Genomic DNA, 27,817 nt, shown 5'->3' on the forward strand with positions numbered 1-27,817 from the left:
CCTTGACATAGCTATAACTTATATTATTTGAATTGATTATACTTTGATTTGTGGATGTTTTTTTTTTTGTTTTTAAAAATATACTTATCGATAAAGAAAAATGTATCCAGAATATAGATTTTATGAATTTAGATAAATTTGAGATCTCATAAGGTTTTAATCACTGTTTTGTCTTTAATCAAGACATTAATAACTCTTCCTATAAATACGATGACTGTAGCACGCAACGTGTATTCTGTTAATTTATTTTACAAAGTTGCGTTTATATGCATATTACAGTTCCAAGGAGTATGGCATGAGATTCAAGCATACCCCAGTGAAATGATGACAGGTGAATGTTTATCGCAAGAATATAGCCAAGGCTCGGGATCAGCACTCAACGTGGTACAAAGAAACGTTCGACATGAAACACTGTTTGAGAGGACTGGTGTAGTGACACAGACTTCTAATGATAACAGCGGAAAGCTATTGATAACGGTTCAGGGTGGTCTTGGAGGTAAGTACTATATATAATTCAATTCAATTATATTCAATACGATATCGAATCGAATATCCTTTATGTTGTGTTTCGGTTAGGTATATTTAGAGGGATGTGACTTCAATGATAATTTGATTGACAAGATATGGAAACATTTATAGAATACAGAGAATAAATTAAAGGCAAAAATAAACACACGTAACTATCTAACTAGAATTCCAATTCTACGATTACAACTTACTATTTATCTGTATCTATACAATTTTAAACTGTTCGCCACATCGTGTACAGATTGCATGAGTACAATTATAATTAAAATCTACTATAAAAATAAGTCGGGTTTTCCTTCCTGACGCTATAACTAAAGAACGCACGAACCGATTTCCACGGTTTTGCATTCGTTGGATATATGTATATAGATTTCAAATTAGTTTCAATCCGTTAAAGTCATTAAAAGTAAATAAACATTAATAATAACTGGCTGAATTAGTGATTTCTATTAATCAAAAAGTTTCTTAATTTAAATTTGAAATTATATCGATTTAGTAATCTAAACTATAAGACACTAGTTTAATAAGATGTGTGTGAAGTTACTAACACTTGCCGTGGCCAATATATGGATAGCTTTTACACTTTACACAAGTGTGTAAGATCTATGTTCTTACTTTAAGTATCCCTTACTATTAGTCAATACTTTATTATATGTCTTTAGTTCTGATCGTTATAGGGAATGGGTGTTTGAAAGTCTACACAGATTGATTAAAAAAAATATAACTTACGTAAGGAGTTCATAATATTAAACAAAAATAGTATCACGGTCTGAAAAAATCATCAAAAGTTTTTCAACTTACAGTGTATTATTTAAATTATTTTATAATTTTATGAATAAATAAGATTTGCAAAAAAATATTAATAAGATTAATTTGATTCAATTATACAATTAGATGAACTTTATCAATTTTATTTACATATCATTCATTATTAAAACTAATGATATGTAAATAAAATTGATAAATTTAATTAATTTAATGCACAAATTAAAAGTTTATAGACTGTATAATGCTTCTTATCTCATTTTCTCCAATGTTAAATATTATGAATTTATGTATCTTTTTCGTTTCATCGACTTTATTTTATGTTTTTAAACATTGAAACAGAAAATACTTTAAAGAAAAGTCTAATACTATATTTAGATAGTCAAAAAAAGTCTTATTTACATATTATTAAAAACATTTTTTCATTGTTGTCAAAATAGATCAAAATAAATAATTGTTATTAAGAATTATAATTACATTGCGTTAAAACAAACAAACACTTAAGCTTTTTAATCTCTAGAAGGTTGATAAAATCATTCCTTTTAGATTTTTTATAATATCAGTATATATTAGGATAATATTTAAAATTATAATAATTATATTATTTACCTTGAAACCAAAAATTTTAAAGGTTTCACTTTTACCACGAGTGAATTGCACATATGTTTTTTAGATCTTTAATTAATATCCTATTTTTTTTTTGTTCCAGCTACTATTCCATTCTGGGTTCTTAGCACAGACTACACCGATTACGCTTTAGCTTATGGTTGTGTTGACTTAATTAATAATGAAAGACAAGGTAATTAAATTTGATATGTATGTATGGAAATTTATATGTCACCGTAAAATTTTAAATACTGTAATTGTTTACAATCTCGTGACATAGATTACAACCTAACGGCATTTACAATTTTACGCCGCCATATATATGGAAAATGTTGATAGCCTTTTAAACCTAAAACAAAGGTTTACCTATCTGGATCTGGATCTATTACGTTATATAGTACATACAAAATGATAAACCACTGGCGACAAATCTCTTGACCTTGTCCCCGGATTTCTGTGTCTGTTTCGTGGTCATTCTGTTCTTTAATACGCAAGTAGGTGATTCACGCTCAATATACTACTTAAGATAATTTAATTTTCAGTCTATAGTTGGAAGTTAAGTAGACACCAACAGTTGTCTGCGGCTGCCAATATCCAAATAGAGAATGTTAAAGCCAGTATCCCTGTCCTGGATAGCAAGTATTACAAAAACATTAACCAGTCCAACGCAGCCTGCTTCCATCTCCCTGACTTCACACCTGGGGAATCTGTGATCTTACCAGGGCAATGCGATGCTAATATTCCCGTTGAGAGGAACTTCGATGCGCAAAGAGTAAGCTTATTTTATAATATTATCATAATATATACTGATATTATAAAAAAGGCTAATTCTAATATAGTCATGATTTAATCAACCTTCTAGTGATTAAGTGCTTGTTTATTTTAACGCAATTATGTCTTGTAATATCCCGATTCTAACTCGAATTGAAATTACTTCGAAAAATTTCATCTAAAATTTATATAATTTCGGTGAATATAAAATCGTGCCGATCCATTGGAGTTAGATTAGCTAAACTAATATCTATTTATATAGCTGTTCGAAAGCCGAGCAAATAAATGATTCGTAACAGAATACAAATGAAAATGCATTCTTTTATGGATTTATAGTAATACTACATATTTATGAAAGTTTCACGAAAAAATAATAAAATATTCTATTCGAAATAGCTACCTTTTGCTTTTATACAAGTCTTTAATCTATTGATTTACACACTGTTTCCAAGGTAAATTTTGCTCCAAAGATTTTTTAAGAGACTCCATGTCACCGTGTCCTTTAAAGCAGGCCATGTCCTCTAAAACTGGCCATAATTTGACGTCTAAAGGGTTCGAGGTCTGGGCTAGATGGGGGCCAGTATTTACGTACCGGACTTTATAAGATAAAGTCCGGTTCGTTGGTTTCAAGCCAGGCTTGCGTAGTTCGTGCCTTGTGACCAGGTGCTGAATCCTGCTGGGAAGTCCACGGTATATTATTAAAAAGTGCATTATTGAGAGGTCTCCGCAACCGTGTCTTGATGCACTTCGGCTGAAGTTTTCACTCCTTTATCACAAAAATGTAGATATGTTACTCCTTGATAAGACACGGCCTACCAAACCCTCACTGACACAGGATGATGACCACTTTGTACCTCTCCGACTACTTGAGCGGCTTCTTTAGATCTGCGAGCGTACACGTTAACATTTTGCTTATAGTAGTGATCTTCAATTGTGATTTTTTTTCCTATCGCGACAGAAGGCGTTTTGATGGACTCTCTGTAATTGTAAGAATTGATTTAGGTATATCGACGATAAGCACCGATCTTCAGGTCTTTCTCGCGATGAGATGTTTTGCTTCCTAATGGTGTTTCGACGAATTCTGCCTAGTTCTTACAGCAGACGGCCGCCCCGATCTTTCCTGGTCTTCGACGGACGAAGTGTTGTTGTATCTGCTGATAGTACGATATACGAACATACATATTGTAATTTGATAATGAACAGAAAAAATCGCATGTGAAATGGCGCAAAATCGAAAGAAGTTTTTAAAAAAATATACGTGTTCCAAATTCAAAAGAATTAAAAGTTGAAATGAAGAAAAGTTTTTATGTAACAGTATTTATGGCCAGACTAGTTATACTTTTTCTATATCTATATGCTAGTGGCACTAGCTACTAAAAAATCTAAACACACAAGGTTATTTAATGAGTTGAGTTTCCAAATAATAATAAAAACTTTATTGATGAGAAATAGGTTGTGATAAAATTATAATCGCTAACCACACTAGGGAGTTCCTGTGTTGTGGGTAACTAGATATCAGTTAGCCAGTGGTACATGGGAATTGTTTAGTATGTGTGAATGTGTGTGCTCGCATGTATTTGAGAGTGTAGGTAAGAATTTTTGTAACCGTGCGCTGGGTCTATGTTAGTTTTTGGCACCTCAGAGTCATGCCAATATATTTATTTAATTTTATTTATTTATTTACACTTCGTTACACTACAATATAAAAAAATTCAATAATAAAATCAAACGGAGGGCAATTGGCGGCCTTATCGCTTACGAGCTTACGATATATTTTTTTTTATAAAATAGGGGGCAAACGGGCAGGAGGCTCACCTGATGTTAAGTGATACCGCCATGGACACTCTCAATGCCAGAGGGCTCGCGAGTGCGTTGCCGGCCTTTTAAGAATTTGTACGCTCTTTTCTTGAAGGACCCTAAGTCGAATTGGTAATATACGTAGTAAGGCCTCCGTAGATTCTTAACTCAATTCAGCCAGCGTACATTTTATGTGATATATATAACATATATAGATATATAACAAAATAAACCATCCAGGGATTTTTTTATAAAGTAAGGGGCCCCTACATTCTAAAAAGGGTTGGCCCACTTCGTTATGGATTCGAGAATACAAAACGTCTGGTCTTAGATGTGACCCGGATATGTTAGTCCACGGAGTGTGTATAAATAGAAATGTACTCTATCCTATTACAGAAATTACATCAATTTAAACGTTATGGATAAAATTTGATTTTTTTTGTTATTAATAAACGAGTTCATGGTCATAATCAACGCAAAATTGTTTCATTATCTGCGTTTATTAACTTCTTTATTAATTTTATCAAATAGCTTTTTAAAACTGAACGATAAGCTAAATAACAAGTGGAATGGAACGATGAATTTGAATTATTAGTTTTATATTGGTTTTAACATATTTTTTTGTTGATATGTTGCTTAGCGAGACCTGGAGGCATAAATAAATTTTCTTTATCGGTTATTAACTCGAATTAACATTATTTACATAATTCGGCGTTTATTGTTTAATCATTTATGATCAGCGAGACACCTGTAGTAAAAATCTTTTTTGTATGTTGACCTTATTTTACACAATACATACTATTACGAAAGCACATCTTAATAGTAATAATAATAAGCCTTTATTCATTCACATCCTATTTTCCATCGTCATACTTTTTTTTTCTTAACAGTATGTGCAAATAAAGTACAAACAAATCAAATGTATGTGTCTCGTGTTACATGAAGCTTTAAAACATTGTTGTCATTTGATATCCTATAGCGCCCTAAACGGGTTCATACAAGTCCGCGAAGGCCTCGTTTTTTTTTATAGCGGATACAATCAGCCACCTGTCTAAATCAAAACGAGTATAATTTTAATTGTAAATACCGGATATATTAATTGACTTTAATTTTTCAGTACTCTGGCGTGTGGTACCAAATAGAAAAATACTTCCAACGCTTCGAAACTGGTGGTAACTGCACTGGTGCGAGGTACACACTGGATTCGGACACTGGAGTTGTCACTGTACTAAACTGGCAAGTGGTCAATGGTATTATGGACACCATTGAAGGTACCGCTACAGTCAACTCCACTGATGGTAGTGCAAAACTAAGAGTCCGACTGCCGATTCGCAGCTCAGATCGTAAGTAGATTTTTTAAAGCATAAGTGTAACCAGTGATTATAGTAAATAATGATAAGATTTATGTCTGTGGAAACGACTGTGTTGATTATTGGGGGAATTCTGGCCCTAATTCGGCCATATATATTGATGACAAGTTGGTTTATTTTGTATAAACTATAACGTAACTGTATTATCATCGCAATGCATTTGCAGGGTTTCTGCCGGGTTAATTATACGAAAATAAATATGTAGTAAGATTAGATATGATTTTATAAGACCTGGGGTCTAATAAAAAACATGTCAGGGTTGACATGTTTTTTTACTTAAAATCCGTTATCCATAATTTAACTTGAAACGAATAAACAAATGCACAAATAAAAATTATTCCTCGATCCACAGCAGTACATTAATATAGAAGTATATTTTTTTTTAAAGTCATATATTAAACAATTTTATAAATACCAAAATGCCACATTATATGACAATAGTAATATATTTGTCATTCGACGAAATATAATACAATAATTTCTTATCATTACTTAGTTTTATTTATTAATTAATTATATGACCTCTGCGTTCTCATAACCGGATGTAGTGCAGGTAAACTTAATAAAAAACTAAAAAGTTAGCGAAATAGATGTTTTGCATATTTGTTTACACGTGCACTGATACGATTATGATATAAAATTTATGATAGGATATTTATAATTTTATATTAATAAAATACTTGTTTATTGATTCATCAATTGAATGAAGATATTCTTATAAGAAATCTACGCAAAGTGGCAATGTACATATAATGCTTAGTAATGAAAGACAATTAAATTAATTGTCTTTGGTGAATTGTGACAGTTGACAGACTGAAGTCACAGCAGGTCATCGAAAGACCTATTAGACGTAGGTAATCGCGTTTAAATCGGTACAGATTAAGAAAACACTTTTTAAACGGATTGAAGCTATGTATTATTATTATAAACTTATAATTATTTACATAATTTTAAATTTAATTTTTTTTCGACGTTTCGCGTGCTTTACAGCGTTGCGTGGTCACGTGACACGTTAGAGATGTTATATTCAAAGAAAACAATGTAGCTAATTGTGGATACTCTCACTCAATTAATGTTTCAGAGATATGTTGTAGAAAATAATAAAATATTGTCTAGTTTAGCAACACAATATAAAAAATCTAATATACACTTATCCAATTTCCACTGAAATATAACGATCTCTATATTTATATTACAGCAAACAACCCAGAGTTCAGAGAAACCAACCTCTATGTACTGAACACAGATTACACTTCATATTCTCTAGCATACTCCTGTGTAAATCTAGAAGGCAATCGACGACAAGGTAAGTTCTTTTATTAGAAATTTTTCCACAATGATTCACAATGTTTTATCAATACAGTCTCGATAAAGGTGATTCAGTCAAATTGATGTGCGGCAGATATTATTACTAAGTAAATACCAACTAATTCTAAATTATAAGATTTTCTGCAGTATTTCTATAAATTATCTGTATTTTTTTATCCTCTAAATACTCATGTATGAATAAAACTTTTACAGTCAGTGCATGGAAACTGAGTCGTGCTCGTACAATGTCGGATGCCGGCAATGCCGCGATAAACGCCTACATGGCGAATAGGCAAGAGTTGCAGAACTCATACTTCGTAGCCGTCGATCAAAGCGACTCCTGTCCAGAACCTAGCTCGGCAACATTAGTTAAGAACAGTATTATAATGATAGCTATGTTGTGTATTTCACTTGTGTACATGTCTTAGACTAGCAATTTTCTGGCCCTGAATGTTTTCGCTCTCAACTTCTTTAAACTTCAGAGCGCGTTCCTCAAACAGGTCCTTGAGTAAATAGACTAATTCAACACTAAAATGACTAATAAATGCGGATTTATTTAACAAAATTCAAATTTTTATTAAAGCTAAATGTAAATTATATTATCTTACGATTGTAAACTATTGAAAGATTACAAATAATCTAATCTTAGTGTAAAGTTCGACAATCGGACTATATAAATTTGACATTGAGTCATAGAAAGTACTTCACCTGAGTGAAAATATCTGACTATATTAAAAAGACGAATAAATAATGCTTATAAGTTGATGTAATTTTGAGTCAAATATTGTAATAAATCTCTAAACTTTTGTATTTATTTGTAAACTTAGAATGAATAAATAGAATATAAATTAAAATTATTAATTTTAGTTTTTTATTTGTACTTGTTTGTCCCACGTTTTGTCCCAATGTATTGAACGTTTGTAAATGACATACATTTATTCCATATCGTAGGTATAATATAAAAAGTCTAAGTGAGCCCCTTTGCCTCCAATTACATTTAAAAAAAAAAACAAATCGCCTAACTAATTTTTTTATATCAAACCGTATGTCGGTACCGTAGGTGAATATCCTTGACTACCTAGAGGATAACAATAAATATCTCAAACAAAAATAGACCCTATTTTGACAAGAGGTTTGTCTCAACTGACAGGCAACTGTTAGAATAAGAATTTGAAAATTTTATACAATTTATACCTAAAATTATATCGATGATGAGAAATCACACTACATGTTTAATTTTATCACATGTCTGTGCGTGTTTTTTAAGGCCGAAGCGACATTCTTCTGATAATACATAACCTAATCTTTATCACGTTGCAAGGCATTTGCCTGTAATATAAAATATATTTTTGAGAACAAAGATAGGTATATTTTATATGATCGTATAATATCGAACAATAATAGTTCAGCTTATTATAGTCAACATTATTATCTTTCATTTGACCACAGCATGCGCGCGAAATCGTAATATAAAATATCTTATTTTTCACAAATATTAAAAAATAAGCCCCTTTATTTGTTAATTCCGCTGGTATACCGACCCAAAAGCTAGACCCCCAAAACTAATGAAGCCACCTGCCATGGCTGCCTTGCGTAAAATTGTTTAATGGCTAAGTAAATATCTCTGTAATATAATATTCATATATCAAGTCATACTACTTAGAAAAGTTTCTAGAAGCCTCTGGTTGGTACTGAACCTACATATTTTAACAATTACGACTTTATCGATGATATTATATTGTTTATGAAATATTATCACTTGCGATAACACGACGGAATAGTTCTTTGATCTACTTTAATTACTTTATTTAATTTACGTTATTTTAATAAGTAAAAAACATCATACCTACTCGAAGCTTTAAAACCTGTGTGTGAAGCTTTAAAACTCTATAATTGTACTATTACTAACTAACAGCGATGGTGATTACAATAATCATAAAATTATTTAATATATTTAAACATTTCAAACGGGATTTGGCTAAAATATTTTGTTACTTTTGTGTATCAATCATATGGTGGATCTAAGGTATTTCTTTTGTTTTCGCCTCTTTAAAATACTTCACGTGCTTTACTGGTTTCATATAGGCCAATATTTTGTGATAATATATACGATGCATAAATATACAGAACCAGAAGCTCGTGAAGGTTTTATCAAGTTTTTTTAATAGCGTTTTCAACTCTCAGATTATAATTACAATCTCCAACACTTAAATATATGCAACCAAATAATACTTATTGAAGACAAAGTCTGTCGATAGTTGATAATTTTAAATATTAATAAAGCTACATAGGCTCAGGGAATAATGGAATTTTAACCTTCAATTTGACCACAAAATTACTATAAATTCCATAAAAACCTTTGACAAATATAATTAGTCAGTCGCTAAACATGTTATATAGTTACCCATCCAAAATGAAATTAGCTTACAATGTTTATTAGAAATTTGTTTGGAAAATTATTCAAAAATTAGTCATTAATTCGTTAAGGCCTTTAATTTTACACAATCACCACAGCAACAACATTGTTTTACCAAAAATTGTTCAACTGTCAGTCTGACTGTTTTACGGACTAAATGGACGAAGGATAACAGATTCATTTATTTAAAAGTACTAAAACAGTATACGAGAAAGTATGACTTTAATTACTTTAACACACATATACATGAATTTTGTTAGAACCCCACATCAAACTAGCAAGGAAAAATTTAAACAAATGAAATCGCAATAAGCAAGAAAAACTTAAACTTCATATTATGCTATCCGTTCTTCGAAAAAGCTTGCGATCGGGTCGATCAAGTCATAGTCATAGTCATAGTCAAGATATAAAATCATATGTAACTTATAGAAGGCAGGCAGAAGCAACGGGCGGACATTTATAAATGTGACATCCGGTGTACCTGAAGGGTCTATACTGAGTCCTTTGTCATTTAACGCTTATCTATATGATATAAAATATTGCTTCAAGTATTCAGAATATCTTATGTTTGCGGATGACAAAAAACATTTTTAAAAATTTAGTCTATGGATCCTGTTGATAAGATTCATGTAATCTTATTGGAATGCGTTGCCAGCCTTTGAAGAATTGGTACGCTCTTTTCTTGAAGGACCCTAAGTTAAATTGGTTTGGAAATACTTCAATGGACAGCTGGCTCCACATAGTGGTAGTGCTCGGCAAATACTGCCATAAAGCCACTCAGATGTGGAACGACGAGCGTGACGGTGAAATTTTTTTTTATATTATACGGTCTGATGTTTTACACGCTACAATGGAGTAATTACAACGGTCTAATTCACTGCCCCGACGTATCGCTTTCTAGTACAAACTAACCAACCAACGTAACTCAGTCATGTATCGTATACAGATTATAACACAAATTTCCAGCAAATATATTTAATGTAACTAATTTTTTTTAATTAACATAAAAACTCTTAAGATAAAATGGCTTTGTTAATACTCTTTTATATTAATTATTATTGCATTTTACGATTTATTATGTATATATATATATATATATACACATTTATATTATTTTTGTATAAGTGTTAAATATATTTCGTATAATATATTTAACAAATATTGCATAATAAGTAGCTGTAGTAGCTATGGGAATAGGCCGAGAAGCAAATACCGTTAAATTTTTAAACTGATACTTATTCATACGTAATTTCCAGAAATATATCTATGCCTGTTCCTCATGAGTAATATCACTACAGTAGAGTACGGTAGTGACAGTCCTCATAACAGCAAAACTGTGCGGAATAGTAGTAAGGGTCCCAAATCCAAGGGCATGGCGAAGGGGCTAGCATGTCTGAACGTGTTCACCAGATAGTGTAGCGCACGATGCTAACTTAAGCAGGAATTTGCATTGCTTTTTAACTGTCAAAGGTTTTTGCTTAATTTCTTTTCATTATTACTGTTATTTGTTAGTAATTAAGTAAGAGTGATTTGTTTTTACGTAGATTACTTGGCGCAGTCATGGGGATTGTTTTGTATTCGAAAATATGCGTTAGGTACGTTTGTGACCGCGCAAAATGTTGGGCGTTTTTGGGGCGTCGGCATAAAATTCATTCAATGTTTTTTATTTGTTTATATTTTATTTACAAATAATTTGAATATTATATAGAATAGTATAGAAGTCATATAATAATAAGTTTTTCTGTTACTCTCTATACTACGCTCTATTATAGTATATAAAAGGCAAATGTTTAAAATATCTTAGTATAAATTTAGAAGTTAGTCATATATATACAACGAAAAATTAACATTAAGTACATAGAGCCCTCCTCAAAAAACATCGAAAACAATTTAGATATCATAATGTACTGTGTACGATAATGTAAATACTTTACGGCTGATACGTAGGTACTGTATTCTAACGCACATTAGTAATTCTAGTAGATAGGCATTCTAGTTGTAATGATATTTTAATACGATTACGGGAAGTATCACTGAAAAACTGTAAAAATTTCAACCTTCACTTGCATTGCATATTGCATTTCCATAAACATAGTCAAATAAAAGTATTTTTAAGTGAGCAAAAATGTAAGACACTTAGAGTCTTAATTTGTTGCTGTGTCATACATAGCTTCGCTGTCCGAGGATTTAATGATTCAAGGGACAATCGTGCTCTTGTGTCCAGAAACCGATTTTTGATAAACATTTAGAATAACAATATAAAATATACACGGAAAGATGATATGCATATATTAGACATGTGTAAACCAATCCAATTCTAATATTATTATATTATTTTTTACTCTTCTGTATACATATCTGTAAATATATAAGATTCTCGTGTCACAATGTTCTTTCCCATACTCCTCCGAAACGGCTCGACCGATGCTTATGAATTTATTATGCATATTCAGTGAGTCAGTGAGTCGGCTACTATCTATCTTTCAAACCCCTAAGTGACAAGGGGTCCACTCCAATTTTTTATAGACTTTTTTTTGTTTTTTTTTTTTATAATACAGCATACAAAAATACATACAACCCTTAATTGTCACCCCTCTACGACCAACCCCAATTTTTTATTGTAGTAGTACATCTACTACGGTTACATTTATTGAACTAAAAACATGTTTTCTGGAAACTGTTTATACTATAAATATAATAACTTTTAAGAAAGTTAATCTTTTTTGAATTTCAAAAGACATACAAATATATGCGTCAAAATTCTTTCGCGATACTTCTCATCGGGATTTAAACTTTGATTTGAGTCAATATTTGTTATATATGTCCTTGATAATCTCACACCCACGGTTAAACTGTCAATATCTGATGGCCACGATAAAATTATCTAGTCAATGCCAGCACTTAACTACACATAAATGGTTTTTAACGTCGCACACTGAATATTTCATCCAAAAACCCCTTCGGTCTCAAGATAACAGTATTTTTGTATAATCGGTGCCTTTAATCTATTGATAAGATTCTATTATATATATCATATATAAAAATATAGTATCATTTCGCGTAGTTCATGTGCAGTGCAATAATGATCTCATGATGTTAAAAATGTTTTTATTGTTAAGTGTACTTATAGGTTTAAGTAGTGCTCAAATTTTACAAGACGGAAAGTGCGATACAAATATCGCTTTAGAAGATAACTTTAACCTAGAAGCTGTAAGTTTTTTTTTATGCTATCCGAAATAAAATATCTCTTGTGAACCCCATGAGATTGTGTGGTCGTTACAATATTATTTCTATGTCTGTTTGAAATACAAAATTTCAATTTAATAATTTTTGATGAGGGTGATCCCAAGTATTTTTTCCCGGCCGATCGTCACATTTATTAGTTGAGTCATTGTTGAGATTTACGGGCTACGTTAGACACATTTTTATTTTGATATATACTTTTTGTTAATTATAATAGATAATAGTTACGTTCACTATTTAGAATTTTATAGTGAGTGTTTTGTGCGTTTTTGAGAACTATCGTGAGGCAAGGTATTAGCATCAGTCTTACCTCTCTTTGTTCCCAAACTAATAGAATTTCTTCAAATCATTACAGCTGATAATATTGTGTGCCTTACTTCCTGGTATGGAGATATTGTAACGAGCTATGTACTCAGGACTTATTATTCTAGTATAAGATTGTGTTTTGACGGCCACCGAACCGTTCTTTGTGGTACAATGTCTATGCCTTGCCTTGCGTTAAAAGTAAAAATGTTTATCCTTACAATCAGATCATATTTATATAAGATATTGAGCAATTCTTTAATTTAATTGAAATTAAAATGAATATCATTCATATGGGCGATTATTTTCTCGAATTTATTTATTAATAATTACTAAAACAACGTGTATGCATAAAATTATGTCATCAAATTATACACACAAATAGAACATAAATTATATTAGAACAATAGCTGGTGTCCGCGACTTCGTCTGCGCAGGATTAGTATTTCGAGTAGCTTATATTAGCGTGGCGTAGGCATTCACATAAGATATATATATATACGGGCTTTTTTTCGGACAATTTTAGATACACATTTCCATCATATATTATATATGTGTAACTCTAGCGGTTTTGGCAGGCCACGCCAGAATAGTTCGCAGATAGTAGATTTTTTTCTATTTACTTGATAACTTGGACAATACACACATTATATTTATAAATGTGTATATGTGCCTATGTGTTTTTCTGATGTATAAGATATAGTATTGTAAAGTTTCATTAAAATCAATTCAATAATTTTTACGTGAAAGAGTAACAACAAACTTTCATGTTTATAATATTAGTAGGATTAACAAGTTAGCAAGGGAAAAAATTCAACAATAAACCACAAAATATAAAAACAAAAATAAATGATAACTAAAACTAATATCTAATAGTAAAGTTATTTGTTTTTTATTTTTATTATTTAACCAGGTTAACGACGAAGGATACAAACAAAGATTTGTATTAATCAATTATCACACACAATCTGTTCTAGGTTGGTAGCTAGTACCAGTTGGTAGTTGGTAGTAAGAGTCTTATGTAAAAATTCGCAGGTTCGTGTAGGAAAGAGTTAAATTATTTTTTATTTATTTATTTATTGTATAAGTGTTCTTAATATAAAGGTAGTTGATGTGGTGGAAACACAAACTGTGCACAGTTTTTCTATCCACCAGGACGTCGAACATAATTAAATCATTAACACACATATATATATATACTAAGGCCACTGACATATAAACTGTAAATTTATAACAATCAAACCATTCAAACGATTTAAAATTGCACGTAAAACGTCATAAACAAATCTAAACACTGACGGACAGATGACGGATGGACAGATCATTAAGTAACATAACTTATGACTTTTGCGTCGATAACGATTCAATTTACAGTTTTACTAGTTACTTTAACTGACATTTAGGGTCTGTTTCACAATGTATGCATAAAGTACCAAATAGCTATGCAACACATAAATTATTTGGAAGATAAAAGTTCCGAATGAGAATCTTTGCGTTTCATCGGACTCATGACTTATGATGGACTTTTTGTAACGAATAGCGGTAACTGTCAGTCGTGAAACGCAACAATACTGTTTATCTTACCAATAAGTAATCAATAGCTTATTAGGAACTTATGTAGAATTTATCCGTACGGTGTAAAACAGGCCATTAGTCTATTAAACTCTTATTATCCTATCCTATCTTATTACCCTCTTTTTATTTCACGATAAGGTGAACACACTAAATTAAAAAAAAACGTTTGTCCAATTCACACGTGGTAGAAGTGAAACCTTCCAAAACAATTGAGACAGTTAAAAGATTTTATAATTAATAATATGTATTTAAGACTTTTTTACTATGTATTAAATTTTATAGACTGTATAATGCGTCCTGTCTCATTTTCTCCCACGTTAAATCAATAGGAATTTATGTGTCTGTCTCTTTTTACTGTCGCTTTTTCCGTTGCATCCGGTTGGAAATCACTACGATTCTAAAGAAGTTTCAAAACAAAATATATTTTGTTGATATAGCTTCATAAATCAATGGTGTAGAAGGCAAAAAAACAAGCAAAGACTTTCCACCACTTTAAACGCCCAGTTTTATGTTTTACAAGCTTTTTTTAAATTAATGTTAATTAACATAATTATCAATTACAGTCTATTATTAAATACAAATGTATATTACCTTAATAACCTCAACTCAGTATTGTATTTAAAGAACTATCTAAGTACGTAGTTGTTCAGTGTTCCCTGATTTATACACCCTTATGTATAAAAAAATTAAGCGCAGCATAGACACAATTTTGTCGAAAATAAACTTCAGTTTAAAGTATTAAAATCTACGGATTTACCTCTTTAAACTTTTAATCAGCTTTGATGGCTTACTTTTAGTCTTTGCATTAACTGCTAGCGATGGTGGCGTTAATTATGTTATTTAAATTGATATCAACAAATCACGTTTTTTAAAATGATATCAATTAGCTCTATTGGGCTAAATAAACAATTTCTCAGAAGCTCCAAATTACACCGATTACGTGAAATCAAATGTTATCTTAGATAACGTTTCAATTGTTTTAAAAATCAAGACGCAAATTATAATTTTATTGTTAAATAAACTACATATCTACTAGTAAAAAACTATAAAAACTTTAGCACTATACGGACATATACTTCTGTAATTGTTTCTTGTTTATTTTAAGAGGTAATAGGCTGATCATCACAGCCTTCTATGATATACGTCGATTTTTCGATCTAAGGAATGGCATTTCTAAGGCTTCCACACGTTCTGACCTTCACCGTAAAAGCTAGTGTTAAATGCACATGGAAAGAAAACTCCGTTGGTCCAAAAACTATAATTGGAACGCAAGATCTTAGAGATAACAACACAGATCTAAAACATAATGGAAGCTTTTTCTTTTAATTTTACTTTAAAATTGCTACAAATGTGCATTACGTATATATGGAACAACAAACACGTTCACGTTCACAAAAGCCAATTGATTTCGAAGCTTTAGACAGTTCATCATAAAATCGAGAAACGTTACATGGTGTTTACACTGTGTAAGTATTTAGGCTTGGGTTGTATTGTTTTTACATAACCTAATTTAAGTCTGATAGCGCAGTTGATGTCACTAGTCGTTTTTTTTTAAGTAAATAAACTGTAACATTTTGGTTTATCTCGATATTTGGAAACAACAAATAAAGGTTAATGTCTATATTATCGATTCACTTTTATCTAATGCAAAACAATATAAAACAAATTTGGTCTTACAATAAGAACATCTTTGTAACTGACTAAAATATCAATCTAAATTCAATCCTCCTTATCAATAAACTCCTTAAATGACTATTTAATATTCTGTTCTAATTGGTCTCTAATTAAAACGCCGACAATGCGTTCGCGAGCCTTCTAATCGTATAAAAAAGTCGTCAACGATTATAGATGGCAAAACCATTCTTTTATTAATGAAGAATCATTTCAAGAATAAATCCTAAGTTGATCACAAAATAACACGAACGATTCTTCTACAGGTTATTAAAACTGACAAAAAGATCAACGACTAGTAATTGACTCGGAAATATCTCCTAAAATAACACAAACGTGTATTGACAATATTATGCTTAGTAATCTCCAGATTATTATTCCGTTCTAAATGTACGAATGTAGCAAAAACCATTTCAAAGTTTTTTAAATTAACATTTCCTGCTTAATGAAATACACTTTATTTATTTGACTTACTAATGTATACCCCGCTGTGCAAACACACAATTAATTCAATATATTTCGCATGTTATTGGTTTTAATTGATAATAATATTAAAATTACAAGTCAACACTTTGCAATACCTGTTTTCGAATCTTGGAATTGGGATTTTCATATTTATTATGTAGATTTTTCGAGTTACCACCTCAGTGGTATGTTATTGGACGCATTGGTGAAAGGACGCGTTTAACAATTTAGGCCGGGATTCAGGGTGAGATTCAGAAACGAGACTTTGCGCAGACTATGCCTCCAATGCCTATGTTAGTGTAAATGTCTTAGTAACTTAAGGCCCACATAGAGAGTTTCTCGTCTCAAAGGTACGATTATCGAAAGAATATAAAAAGGTTTCTTCCTCTAAACATTCACACTTTGGCGACAATTGCCTCGCAATGGAATATTTATGGTGTCTGTATAAACAGAATTTCAAAAGCAATAAACGTATTTCGAGGTTTTGTGCCAGTTGCTATGAGTGCAGTGTGCGAAGGTGTTTTATTTATATCTGCTCTTCTAAGAAAATAATTAACTAAACGGAAACGAAAAGATGTTGGGTTAATTTTCATTTTCCATGTTCCACAAACACTCGTAACTTCTATAAAGTTCAATGAACTTAATATTATCGGAAGCGGCAAATTTAATGGATTTTTATGTCATTTTTGAGATCAATTCCCTATTAATAACTAAACTCGAATGAAACATCTCGATGTACGATACTCGTATGAACATACAAAATGTCATACGAAATCGTGTTTGTACTAGTCGAGAGTCTCGTAAGTAATAATCTTGTGAATAAAATATCGATGTGTAAACAGACGCAGGAAATTATCGCCTAGCGATTTTCGTATGACATAATCGTAGGTAAGAATTTAGCTCTTGCCTATATATAAACATTTCGATACTATGCTATGGCGATTGTTGCTGGTGATAGCCCGTACGATTTCTCGCACCAAAACGTGCAAGAAACTCACTCCATTTAAATGGGCCTTTAGTTTCTGGATAGTTATTGATAATGTAATTTCAAAACATTTTAAATAGAAGCTCAAATGAGCGGAGTTTTTGACGCATGGTAATAAATGCGAAACGCGGCTGACGAGACGAACAAACTGCGCGAAAGACGCTGTTGGAGTTTTAGCATTGTTCTGGACTTAAACTATTTATATCTATAACAAACTCACCTATTAATGCAATCATATGCTTTGTTTTAACGCTTTATTTTTGCATTTATTTAATATAAGAACGTCCCTCTATAAATACAAAAAAATACATTCTTATGTACATAATTTGCTTATCTACTTCGCAAAAATAAATATAAGTATGAAACCGGTAATTAAAAATAAAATAACGTCTAGTTATATTTCCAGTCGCCTTCATGATTCATATTAGCCAATGAGAGATCGGTTAGAACGAGTTGTTGTATACCCTATATCTAGAACTATACTTACAAATACATATCTACGATATAATAACGGAATAGAATTTGTATGTTTGTACGTCGATATCACGTAATATTTTACAATAGAACTACAACTGACATGAACGTGAATCAATTTTGGGAACTGCCAAAAAAAATTATAATCCCAAAAACCCAACGACCTGAGTCCGACACGAAGAACTACGTACAGAAGCCTCATCACGTACTTGCACTTTAAAAAAAAGTGATACAGGAACAGATACAGAGAGAAATCTATGTCCAAAATCAAGGTTTGATGAAAAACTAAAATCTTTATTATTAAGAAGTTCGATGTTGTCTATGTTGTATCTGGAAGTTAATGTTGTAGAAATCCTCAATGTGAAGACAATGTGTGGGTAATATAAAAGTATTACTAGTAAAAAAGTATTACTGTTGACGTAATCACCAAATCATATCCCCCCCCCCTCCCCCTCCCTATAGTGCTTACGTAATACTTGAACGGCCCCATTCGGAAAAAAAGATAGCCAATGCGTAAAGATAAATATGTCATTGCATTGACATTGACATGTTATGGCCGTTTCATGAACCACAAACACTTCGTAACGATCACGTCATAAAGTGTAAATTTGTGATTTTATTTATTGATTGCTTCAAGAAGAAATACAAATAAACAATACTATAGGCCAGTCAAAGGGGCACCGTTTTTTCAGCGATCCAGTCAAACCTACTGAAAATATTGTACGAATAAGCAATATATAAAATTACGATTTAATTTTATACTTGTTTTCTAATACCTAAAAAGTAGCCCAAAACCATATCATATACTAGTTAAAGATGAACGCGACAGACTTGTTTAGTAACTACCTATTTAACCAAGAAAATATTTTCATGTTTATTTAGATTCTGCAATTCGCTACTGGCTTCCATAATGGAATATTAATTAACGTATTACTTTGTAATTTAAATAATTGTTGCTAATAACTACGAGAAAGCTTGGATCTGAATTCTAAGGTAAAGAGCGAATTCCTCATACTAGCTTTAACCCTTTTTTAGGGATTGTTTATCAATCTTCTACGGTTTTAGCTCGAGAGCAATATAAAGAAAACATAATAATTTAATTATAAATATCTGGTTTACTTACCAACTGGTGATCTATCTACAACGATTTATAACGAATGAATGAATTATATAATAGTAAATTAAAAAACGAAGTTTAAAAAGTCCCATTCAGTGTAACGTGTTTTTTTTATAATATTTTTATTCTTATTGTAAAATGTGATTGTTTTTATTGTTATTAACCGCATTTTATTTCGTAAATTCTCTAGGAAATTCCACAAGTCGTGGGACTAAAATATTTAACAAAATGCTCATTTAATTTTTGTTTTTTCTCGAACGAACGTAAAAAAAGGAAATCAATTCCACGAAATTTATATATCCCTGGACATAGAAAGTCTTAGTTTTTTATTAAGGAGCGCGTCTCTAGTATAATATACTCCTGACTGTGGTCAATGACATTTCAATTTTCGCGCCATTTTCACTTTCATAATGTTTTATTAAATTCCATCCCGCTTTACGATATAAGATATAGATGAAACAATATTATGCGACACTTATATGAATTACTATATATTATATGGCGATGCCTAATAGTTCATATAGACATAACATTTATTACTAACAAAATACATAAAGTAACAATAATCAAAAATAAAAATAATAATAAATAAAAAAGAATGAGAGATAACAATTTGTTTAAAGAAAAAGGTTTAATTGTGTAATGGGTGTGTGCTGTGGTTGTAATTGGCCAGCATTATGCTGAGGAGCAGAGTTGTTCCACAGCGCTGGTCACTCTGCCAGAGACCACAGCAGCTACTTTGCGCCTGAGTTGCAAAAAGAATAAGAATCTAATAATACGAATAATACTTAGTAGAAACAAATAATAATAATAGTAGTATTAAAGTTATGCATATGTATCTATAGACCATAAATAAATAAAATTCCTTACCTAAAAAACCTTTTCAATCCAAAGGAACGGTACTTATCATTCGAAAAAGAAACGTTGTTATATTACTGGCCTTGAATTGATCATAAGACTAATTCGTGCTATAAAGATACGACAAAAATGATTAAACCACACCTAGGAAGTAGTTTGAGTCATTATGTATTGCAAATCCATGTGCGTAAAATACTTTTGTTGTATAAATAAACTTCTAGAATGTAGGTATGTTAAAAATATAACAGTTGTTGGCGAGCTGTGTGTAAAAATGCAATTTAGTTTGTCAAGCTATTGTCGCTGTCATTTAATAATTATCTTAAAAATATATTAAGATATAAAAGACAAGATATATGTATTGTCTTTTATTAACATAACTTTTACACATTTAAAGGTCACTGTAACCACGCACGCTGTAAATCACGCGAAACGTCAGAAAAATTTAATATTATATAAAATAATTAAGTTTATAATAATACATAGCTTCAATCCGTTAAAAAAGTGTTTTCTTTATAAGATATTTGTGTCATTCACTTAAAATACCGTATATTGTATCTACCAAAACAGAGATTTATTTATTTATTATTAATGACAGCTAACATAAAAGTTACTGCTAAACAAAGGCAATGTCTTCCCGCCTCTGTAAATTTTTTCTCACATACTCATAATTAGTGTTATAGTTAGATAAAACCAGAAACATTGGCGAATATATGGCATATGGCATGCTTATCATAAAATATAATAACTAAAATATAATTTAAATATATTAAAATGCTACTTGTGTGGACATGTTTGCCCCGTCTCACCTCCCTTGGACAAGCATAAAACGGGCTGGGGCGGTCGGAAACAATAAACGGCTCAAATTTAAGAGTATTTCCTACAACTTAGATTTTGTTCCCTTTGGAGACACTCGTGGGGTTTAAGTGCACAGTCACTAATTAAAGATTTAAGTTGGCGTCTGGTACCTCAGAGCTGGTGCTAGAGTTAAAGGTACACTGCCATCAGATGACTCTCCTGCCCATTATATAAAAAATGATGTGTGTGCAATTAATTCTTTATTTTCAGTTCACAGGGAAATGGCACAATATAGAAGGTACCCCCGGTCCTCTACAGTCAGGAGACTGTTCGACTTTGGAAATCACATCGCGTGGTACCATTACTACTGAAACAAGCACGTTAGATGTGAAGTTAAGATCTGTGAACGAGAACTTCCTTAGGGAAAGCAGTGGAGTGATTACTGCGAGAAATGGAACAGCGAAGCTCACAATTAACTTAGAGTCCATTGCTGAACGTAAGTTATGATCAAACGTGTTGCAGAAGCCCTACAAAAAATAAGAGTTACGTTAACCTATAGATAGGCTGTTTTAATAACCTTTATCTGGAATATATTGATACTTTTGATGTTATCTGTGTTACTGACAGTTTGATAAAAGGTAACTTTTATGTGTAATTTTTGACTACCAATAATCCAGGTAAAAGTTTTATTCGAAATGTGGATTAAAAATATGTTTGAAAATTAATGCGAAATTTTAATATTCGTATTATGTCGTACTTGACTTAACAAATATTCAATGATTCAACGAAATCGTATCGATGAAAGACGCGCAAACGTACTTCATTATATTATTTATTCTTGAGTTTATATTAATTGTATCTCTATAGCAACATGTCCTCAAAAAGACAATACGTATGTAGCTAACTGTTTTACAAATATTTTTACATCAACTAAACAGTTTGTTATTTTTTCAGCAATAATCTTTCAAATAATGGTCACAAATTATGAAAATTACGCACTTGCTTTTAGCTGTGAAAACGTTGGAACTACTCAAAGAAATGGTAAGTAACTTTAAAGTAATTCATAATTCTTTACTTTACTTACGTTAAATTAGCATAGAGAGGTATGATAATTATTATTTTTGTATTAATGTATTCCTTACATGATAAGTGTAGCTTTTTATTAACCTATTTGGTGTATACAAACAACTATTCAAAAATACGTTCTATTTGCTACACAAGTTGGTCTTGACGTGTTCCATTTATGGCCAGTCAGTTTTTTAAAAAACAATTTCAAGGAACGTTTTTGAAAATATTTTTACTTTTATTTAACCTTTATAATGTCACTGCCATAAACAGCTTAATTAATATTTAATGTTTGTCAATTAAAAAAATAATCTTTGCCCTTCAGTATATATGTATTCGGCCCTTAAAAGTATATGATAAGTGGCTTAATATGTTGATTGTTTTACCGAATACAGTGATTTGCCGCAATATCTGGATTACTATAAATATATTTATCATTTTCATTTATTTATCACTAATAGCTGATTTTGATAATGTTTTCCTATGGTTGGTTATCGACTTATAATAATTTATCGTTTTTAATTACGGAATAAAACATAGCTATATAATTTTCTAGTATATTCTATTATAGTGTAAAACAGCTTACTTAAAAATATATCAATTGAATAAACGTACAATTGTGTTACAATATTAATATTTATTTGATGAGCAAAAGGAAATAGCCCAAAATTACGAGTAGGTGTTCAAAGTTTGTCGTAAATTTAGTTGTTATAAATCTGGCGGTAACTAAATACTTCTGTTAGTAATTCTTTTTTTTATGGGGAAACGGGCTCGTCTGATGTTAAGTGATACTGACACTCAATGCTAAAGGACTAACGTGTGTGTTGCTGGCCTTTTAAGTACTGTTAACATCTTTTCTTGAACATATCTGGGACCCCAGTGTTCACAAGATTAATGTCGTAATATGCTCCGTCAATGACATCCTTGATGCTCCAATCGGCCAGAAAGCTGGAGTCTCCATAATTTCACACTAGACATAATAAGCGAGAGAAGCTTTATGCCATTACGATCGCTATGCCTTGCCTTGCCTTGGACAATTTGCCTCTGTCCATCTATGTATAAGGTATACAAGAAGGTCACCAGCTGAGCGACCACGACGAGAGCCGTACTGATAAAACCTAATCAGCTGCTAGCCGTCTAGATACCTCAGAAGCTGTTGCATTATTTTTATTATTTAATTCATATGGCTTTATATTTTGATGTTGATGAAGCCACCTTTCTAAACTTTATATTATGAATTATAAGGAAACATAACTAAAGGTATTTCCAAAATTCACAGTGCACATCTGGCAACTTGGAAGGGATACCTCATTTCCAACAGAGATGATCATCAATCTTATGAACAATACTATGTATCGTAACTTTGAACTGACACGCGCAGATTTGTCAGTTGTAGATAACTCTGGCGCTGCCTGTCATGTCCTGCCAGTCATTCCGCCCGGACAGGCTATTATATTGCCTGGACAGTGCGATCCAAATTTACGAGTTGAGCAAGAGTTTAATCCCGAGCAAGTAAGATCACGTATTAATTAATAAAATTGTATTAATTTTTATTTCGTTTGTAAGTTAAAGTATATTCATTATTATTATTGTATAGGAATGGAAAAAATGAGATGCCCTAGAACATGCTACATACGTCTCCATATGTAAATAACATATAATTGTTAGAATTATTATTTATTCGTGTAACTAAACATAATAAACAAATATACAATATTTAAAATTTTCTTATTCTACATGTTACATTTCGACTAACTTTTTATAGGAAAAAATGTTTAACTTACATGCAGTTTATAAAATTTAAAAATATTCTAGATACGATTAGTTTTTTAAAGTAAAATTGTTGTATTTTTATAAAACAACACTCATACCACAATTAGTATAAGCTCCCAAAGCTGATAAGAATATGGTCGTAATACCTCTTGCTACCATTTACTGTTGCTGCTTGTTTACTGCACAACAATGGCAATCGAAGCGGTATGAGGAGTATATGTATAATTATGTATAATTGAATAATTAACATACGCTGCCCACTTCATAAAGCAACCTGATCTTATGAGTGTTATAATAGTTATTTTGCATCCGCTCTTTAATTTTTATTATTGAATTTTAGTTTAAAGGTGTTTGGCATCAAATCGCATCGTACTACACACCAAATACTCAAGGGCAGTGCAACAGGGCAGAATATACACTTCGAGGAGATGTCATAGATGTAGTCAACAGTGAAGTTAACAACGGAACTTTGAGAACTATAACTGGTTCAGCAACTATTTCTAGTTCCGATGGAAGCGCAAAGCTGAATGTGACTTTGGAAGTGATACCTGATTGTAAGAATACTTTTATGTTTAACAGAGATAAAAAAAAATCGGAATGTATGTATATTTCAACTTCCGTTCTTTTCTTTTCCTCTTGTGTACGCGAAATCTCAAGCATTGTCTACCTAGAAATCGAACAAATGACGCGCGCGGTATTAGTGTTATTGTAAAAAAAAATGTCTTGCCCCGCGGTTTTATCATCCGGCAATGGCTCCTGTTAAGTATTATATTACAAAACTCCAATTCAAATTTTGCGTCAACCTAATTAAAATAGTCCATACATACCAGGAAATAAAGTTCCTATCGCTATCTATCTATCTATCTGTATAAATGCGATAACCTCAAAAACTCAATTCCGTAGAACATATGTTAGTACATTCTTCACCAATAGATTAGTGTAATGTTTAAGAGTATGCTTTCATGTAAATTGACTGAATTAACGGATAACGATTATATAAGAGATCGCAAAAATCTTGACCTATAATAAGTCTTGTTAAATAAAAAAATTGTTACTAGAGAGTACTTAAAAATATTGCACGACCACAAGTGAGACATTTCAACATGAATATTAATATTTATACAAAAAGTATGAATGAGGAATTGTTACCGATTACCGGTTCTGATAAAAAATCTAAGATAATTTCATTGGATATGTAATTGAAATGTGGTGTAATTAGTCTCATCATATAGATAATATCATAATAGAAGCAGAATGATAACAATAGAGGCAGTTTAACTGCATTCACTTTTTCAGAAACGTGTAATTTTAAAAGGCTTTACACAGTTATTCCATGACTTTGTTAATTATAAAGGAATTAATAATAATAATTTCAATTAAATTATCAATAAGTAACACAGGATTTCCGCTGCATACTATGTAGCAAATCAGTAATTTTTAAGTTCATAGTTTCCTTCTAAATCACGCTTAATTTTGTGTGATTCTCTGGTAGTGGTATGTCAAAAGACCCAAGGGTCTCAATATCCAGAAACAAGACTTAGTGCGAACTATGACCAGTTCGCCAAAATCTGATATATTTGAGACGAAAGTGTATATGAAAACATTACTAAGCGTGTATACTTATAGAGATGTCCGCTAGGGTACGCTATCGAACTCCGAGAATTGTCCAAGGTTTTAAATGACCCATGAGTTGAAAACAACGTCTTTTTTATGATCCGGAATCTATTACTAAACTTCTTATATATCGCTTTATCAAACTTTATCTATTTTAAGTGCCGACGGCCGTCAATTAGAAGATGAAATTTTAATATTATTGTTTTTTATCTATTTATAATGTAAAATTTAGTAGATGCTATATATCATTCCAAGTTAAAAACCGTGTTCACGTCTTAAGAATATTGAATAATGAACATTTTAAGATTATTTTATTATAACCTTCAAGAAAACCTGAATTTTATGGCCTGTTACTATGTTACTTTTTAATTAACTAAAGAGACATCTATTATTTATAATTAAACAAAAATCCATTAACGCATCAATTTTTAATTTAGAATGGCATGTTGACTTAAGTTTCAATATATTTTTAAATGTTACTACAAAGATGTAATAACCTCATTGATAACCTAGGTAATCAGAATAAGATGTTTGTAGTTTTAGCGGCTATCATTTTCGATAAGTACTAAGACAAAAACAGTAAAATGTCTGCATTGAAAGGTCAAATACCCGGTTATATTATGTAGGGTGTCAATTAAATTTTTTGAAAGGTAGGCGTTATATTATGATTTCTAGATAAAATGTTTTCGAGTATATAATGTTTCCACATAACATATTTGTATATGTACATATATCTATTCATAAAACATATATACTTCTAAATTCTATATTAATCTGTAATTTAGTTTATATACAGTCCTTCTCGTGATGGATTTCAAGGACAAGAAGTATATTTTTTTTTTTAATCTTACCAGTATGCAGAAATTATTGATTGATTTTTGAATCAGCCAGCGTTTACAAGGCCAATAAACAGGTCATATCTATAGAGGTTTCATTACTAATATAACTCCAAGTCCAAGACGTAAAAAAAACGACGAGACGTAAGTTATAACGTTTCGTTTACTGACGAAAAGTTTTCAAAATAATATCATTTTGTGTTTGTCTAGATATTTTTGTGCACTGTCTATTAGGAGTAATACGTTACAGTACCTGTTTTAAACTTTGAAATTGAGACCAAAAATATAAGAAAATTGTTACCGTTGTTTTATTTGGTGGGCTGAAAAGTTCGTAGGCTTCGTAGTCTAGTATTAAATTAATATGAGATATAAGATAGCCGTAACCCTCAAAAGATACGTGTATAAATTTTACAACTGTAAAGAAATTTCATATGTTACCAAAGAATTGTAATTTAGAAAAAGAATATTATTGAAGCCATGGCTTGGCTTATTCGGGATAAACATTATTCAAGCTCTGCACCAGGAAAATCAATCGAGGATAAGTAGTTTGCTCAGTTAAAACTAGTCGAAATTAGCACCGAGGACGATGCACGCAGTGGGCGCCCCAAAGAGGCTGTTACCGATGAAAGTCAAAAGTCCACAAAATAATTTTGTGTAACCAAAAAGCGAAGTTGAGTAAGATAGCTGAGAACCTAAAGATATCAAAGGAACGTGTTGGACATAGCCTAGATGAATATTTGGATATGCGAAAACTGTGTTCAAAAAGGGTGTTGCGCGAACCCACAATCCATCAAAAATAACAACGAATTGATGAGATAGATTTGGCCCCTAGCTACATTTTCCTGTTCTCAGACCTCAACAGAATGTTATCTGGACAGTAATTTGGCGCTCATGAAGAGGTAATTGTCGCAATTGAAGCCTATTTTGAGCGCGAATACAAATCGTAGTATACAAATGGTATCGAAAAATTTTATGATAATGATAATCGTTGTAACTTGACGGCAAATATATTGAATAATCAAATTAAATTAAATCAACATTTTTTTCTATGTTAGCCTGCGAAATTTTCAGCCAACCAGTCAGGGGATTTTTAATTTCTTGGCTGATCAGTTCAGTTTCTAAAAAAAAAGGTTTCGAACGGAATTCATATTTAATAGGTTCTGTCCAAACCAGGCTGTGCTAATCATTGACATTGACATTGACGCCATTGACAGTCTCGCCTACAAATACTCTTAGTTGGCTAATAGTGCAGGCATCAGGATTGCAAATTTTATTTTATCTTTATATTCGTCACATAACAATATTTGAAACGACCACTTTTATTATTCTTACTTCGTCCTAGCTGCTTAGTCCATAATTAATTACAAATTCCACTGTTACCATGTGAAGGAGTCTTAGCGATTTTATTAGACGGTTTAAAATACATAAAATTTGATGTATATAGAGATACAACTTTAAATATTTTTTTTTATTACATTGACG

At 31.3% G+C, this 27,817-nt stretch overlaps 2 protein-coding genes across 5 annotated transcripts in view; both read left to right on the forward strand.

Annotated features, from left to right (window-relative positions):
• The window catches only part of LOC123720757, a 103,893-nt gene that overhangs the window by 32,324 nt on the left and 43,752 nt on the right, over positions 1-27,817 (forward strand). The window contains exons 54-59 of one of the 2 annotated variants that reach the window (XM_045677510.1): positions 280-496; positions 2,003-2,092; positions 2,442-2,671; positions 5,585-5,810; positions 7,036-7,143; positions 7,359-7,969. In XM_045677510.1, coding sequence (XP_045533466.1) covers positions 280-496; positions 2,003-2,092; positions 2,442-2,671; positions 5,585-5,810; positions 7,036-7,143; positions 7,359-7,573 — 1,086 coding nt within the window. In that variant the 3' untranslated portion in view covers positions 7,574-7,969. Of the gene's footprint in view, positions 1-279; positions 497-2,002; positions 2,093-2,441; positions 2,672-5,584; positions 5,811-7,035; positions 7,144-7,358; positions 7,970-27,817 lie in introns of those variants that run through there. The other variant, XM_045677509.1, reaches the window with a different exon arrangement.
• LOC123720756 overlaps positions 12,606-27,817 on the forward strand; it is a 108,559-nt gene continuing 93,347 nt past the window's right edge. For all 3 annotated transcript variants that reach the window (XM_045677504.1, XM_045677508.1, XM_045677507.1), the window contains exons 1-5: positions 12,606-12,771; positions 21,318-21,543; positions 22,002-22,088; positions 23,392-23,624; positions 24,226-24,439. In XM_045677504.1, coding sequence (XP_045533460.1) covers positions 12,652-12,771; positions 21,318-21,543; positions 22,002-22,088; positions 23,392-23,624; positions 24,226-24,439 — 880 coding nt within the window. In that variant the 5' untranslated portion in view covers positions 12,606-12,651. The remainder of the gene's footprint in view (positions 12,772-21,317; positions 21,544-22,001; positions 22,089-23,391; positions 23,625-24,225; positions 24,440-27,817) is intronic.

Source organism: Pieris brassicae, chromosome 2 (assembly GCF_905147105.1).
Source record: "Pieris brassicae chromosome 2, ilPieBrab1.1, whole genome shotgun sequence".
Classification (NCBI taxonomy): domain Eukaryota; kingdom Metazoa; phylum Arthropoda; class Insecta; order Lepidoptera; family Pieridae; genus Pieris; species Pieris brassicae.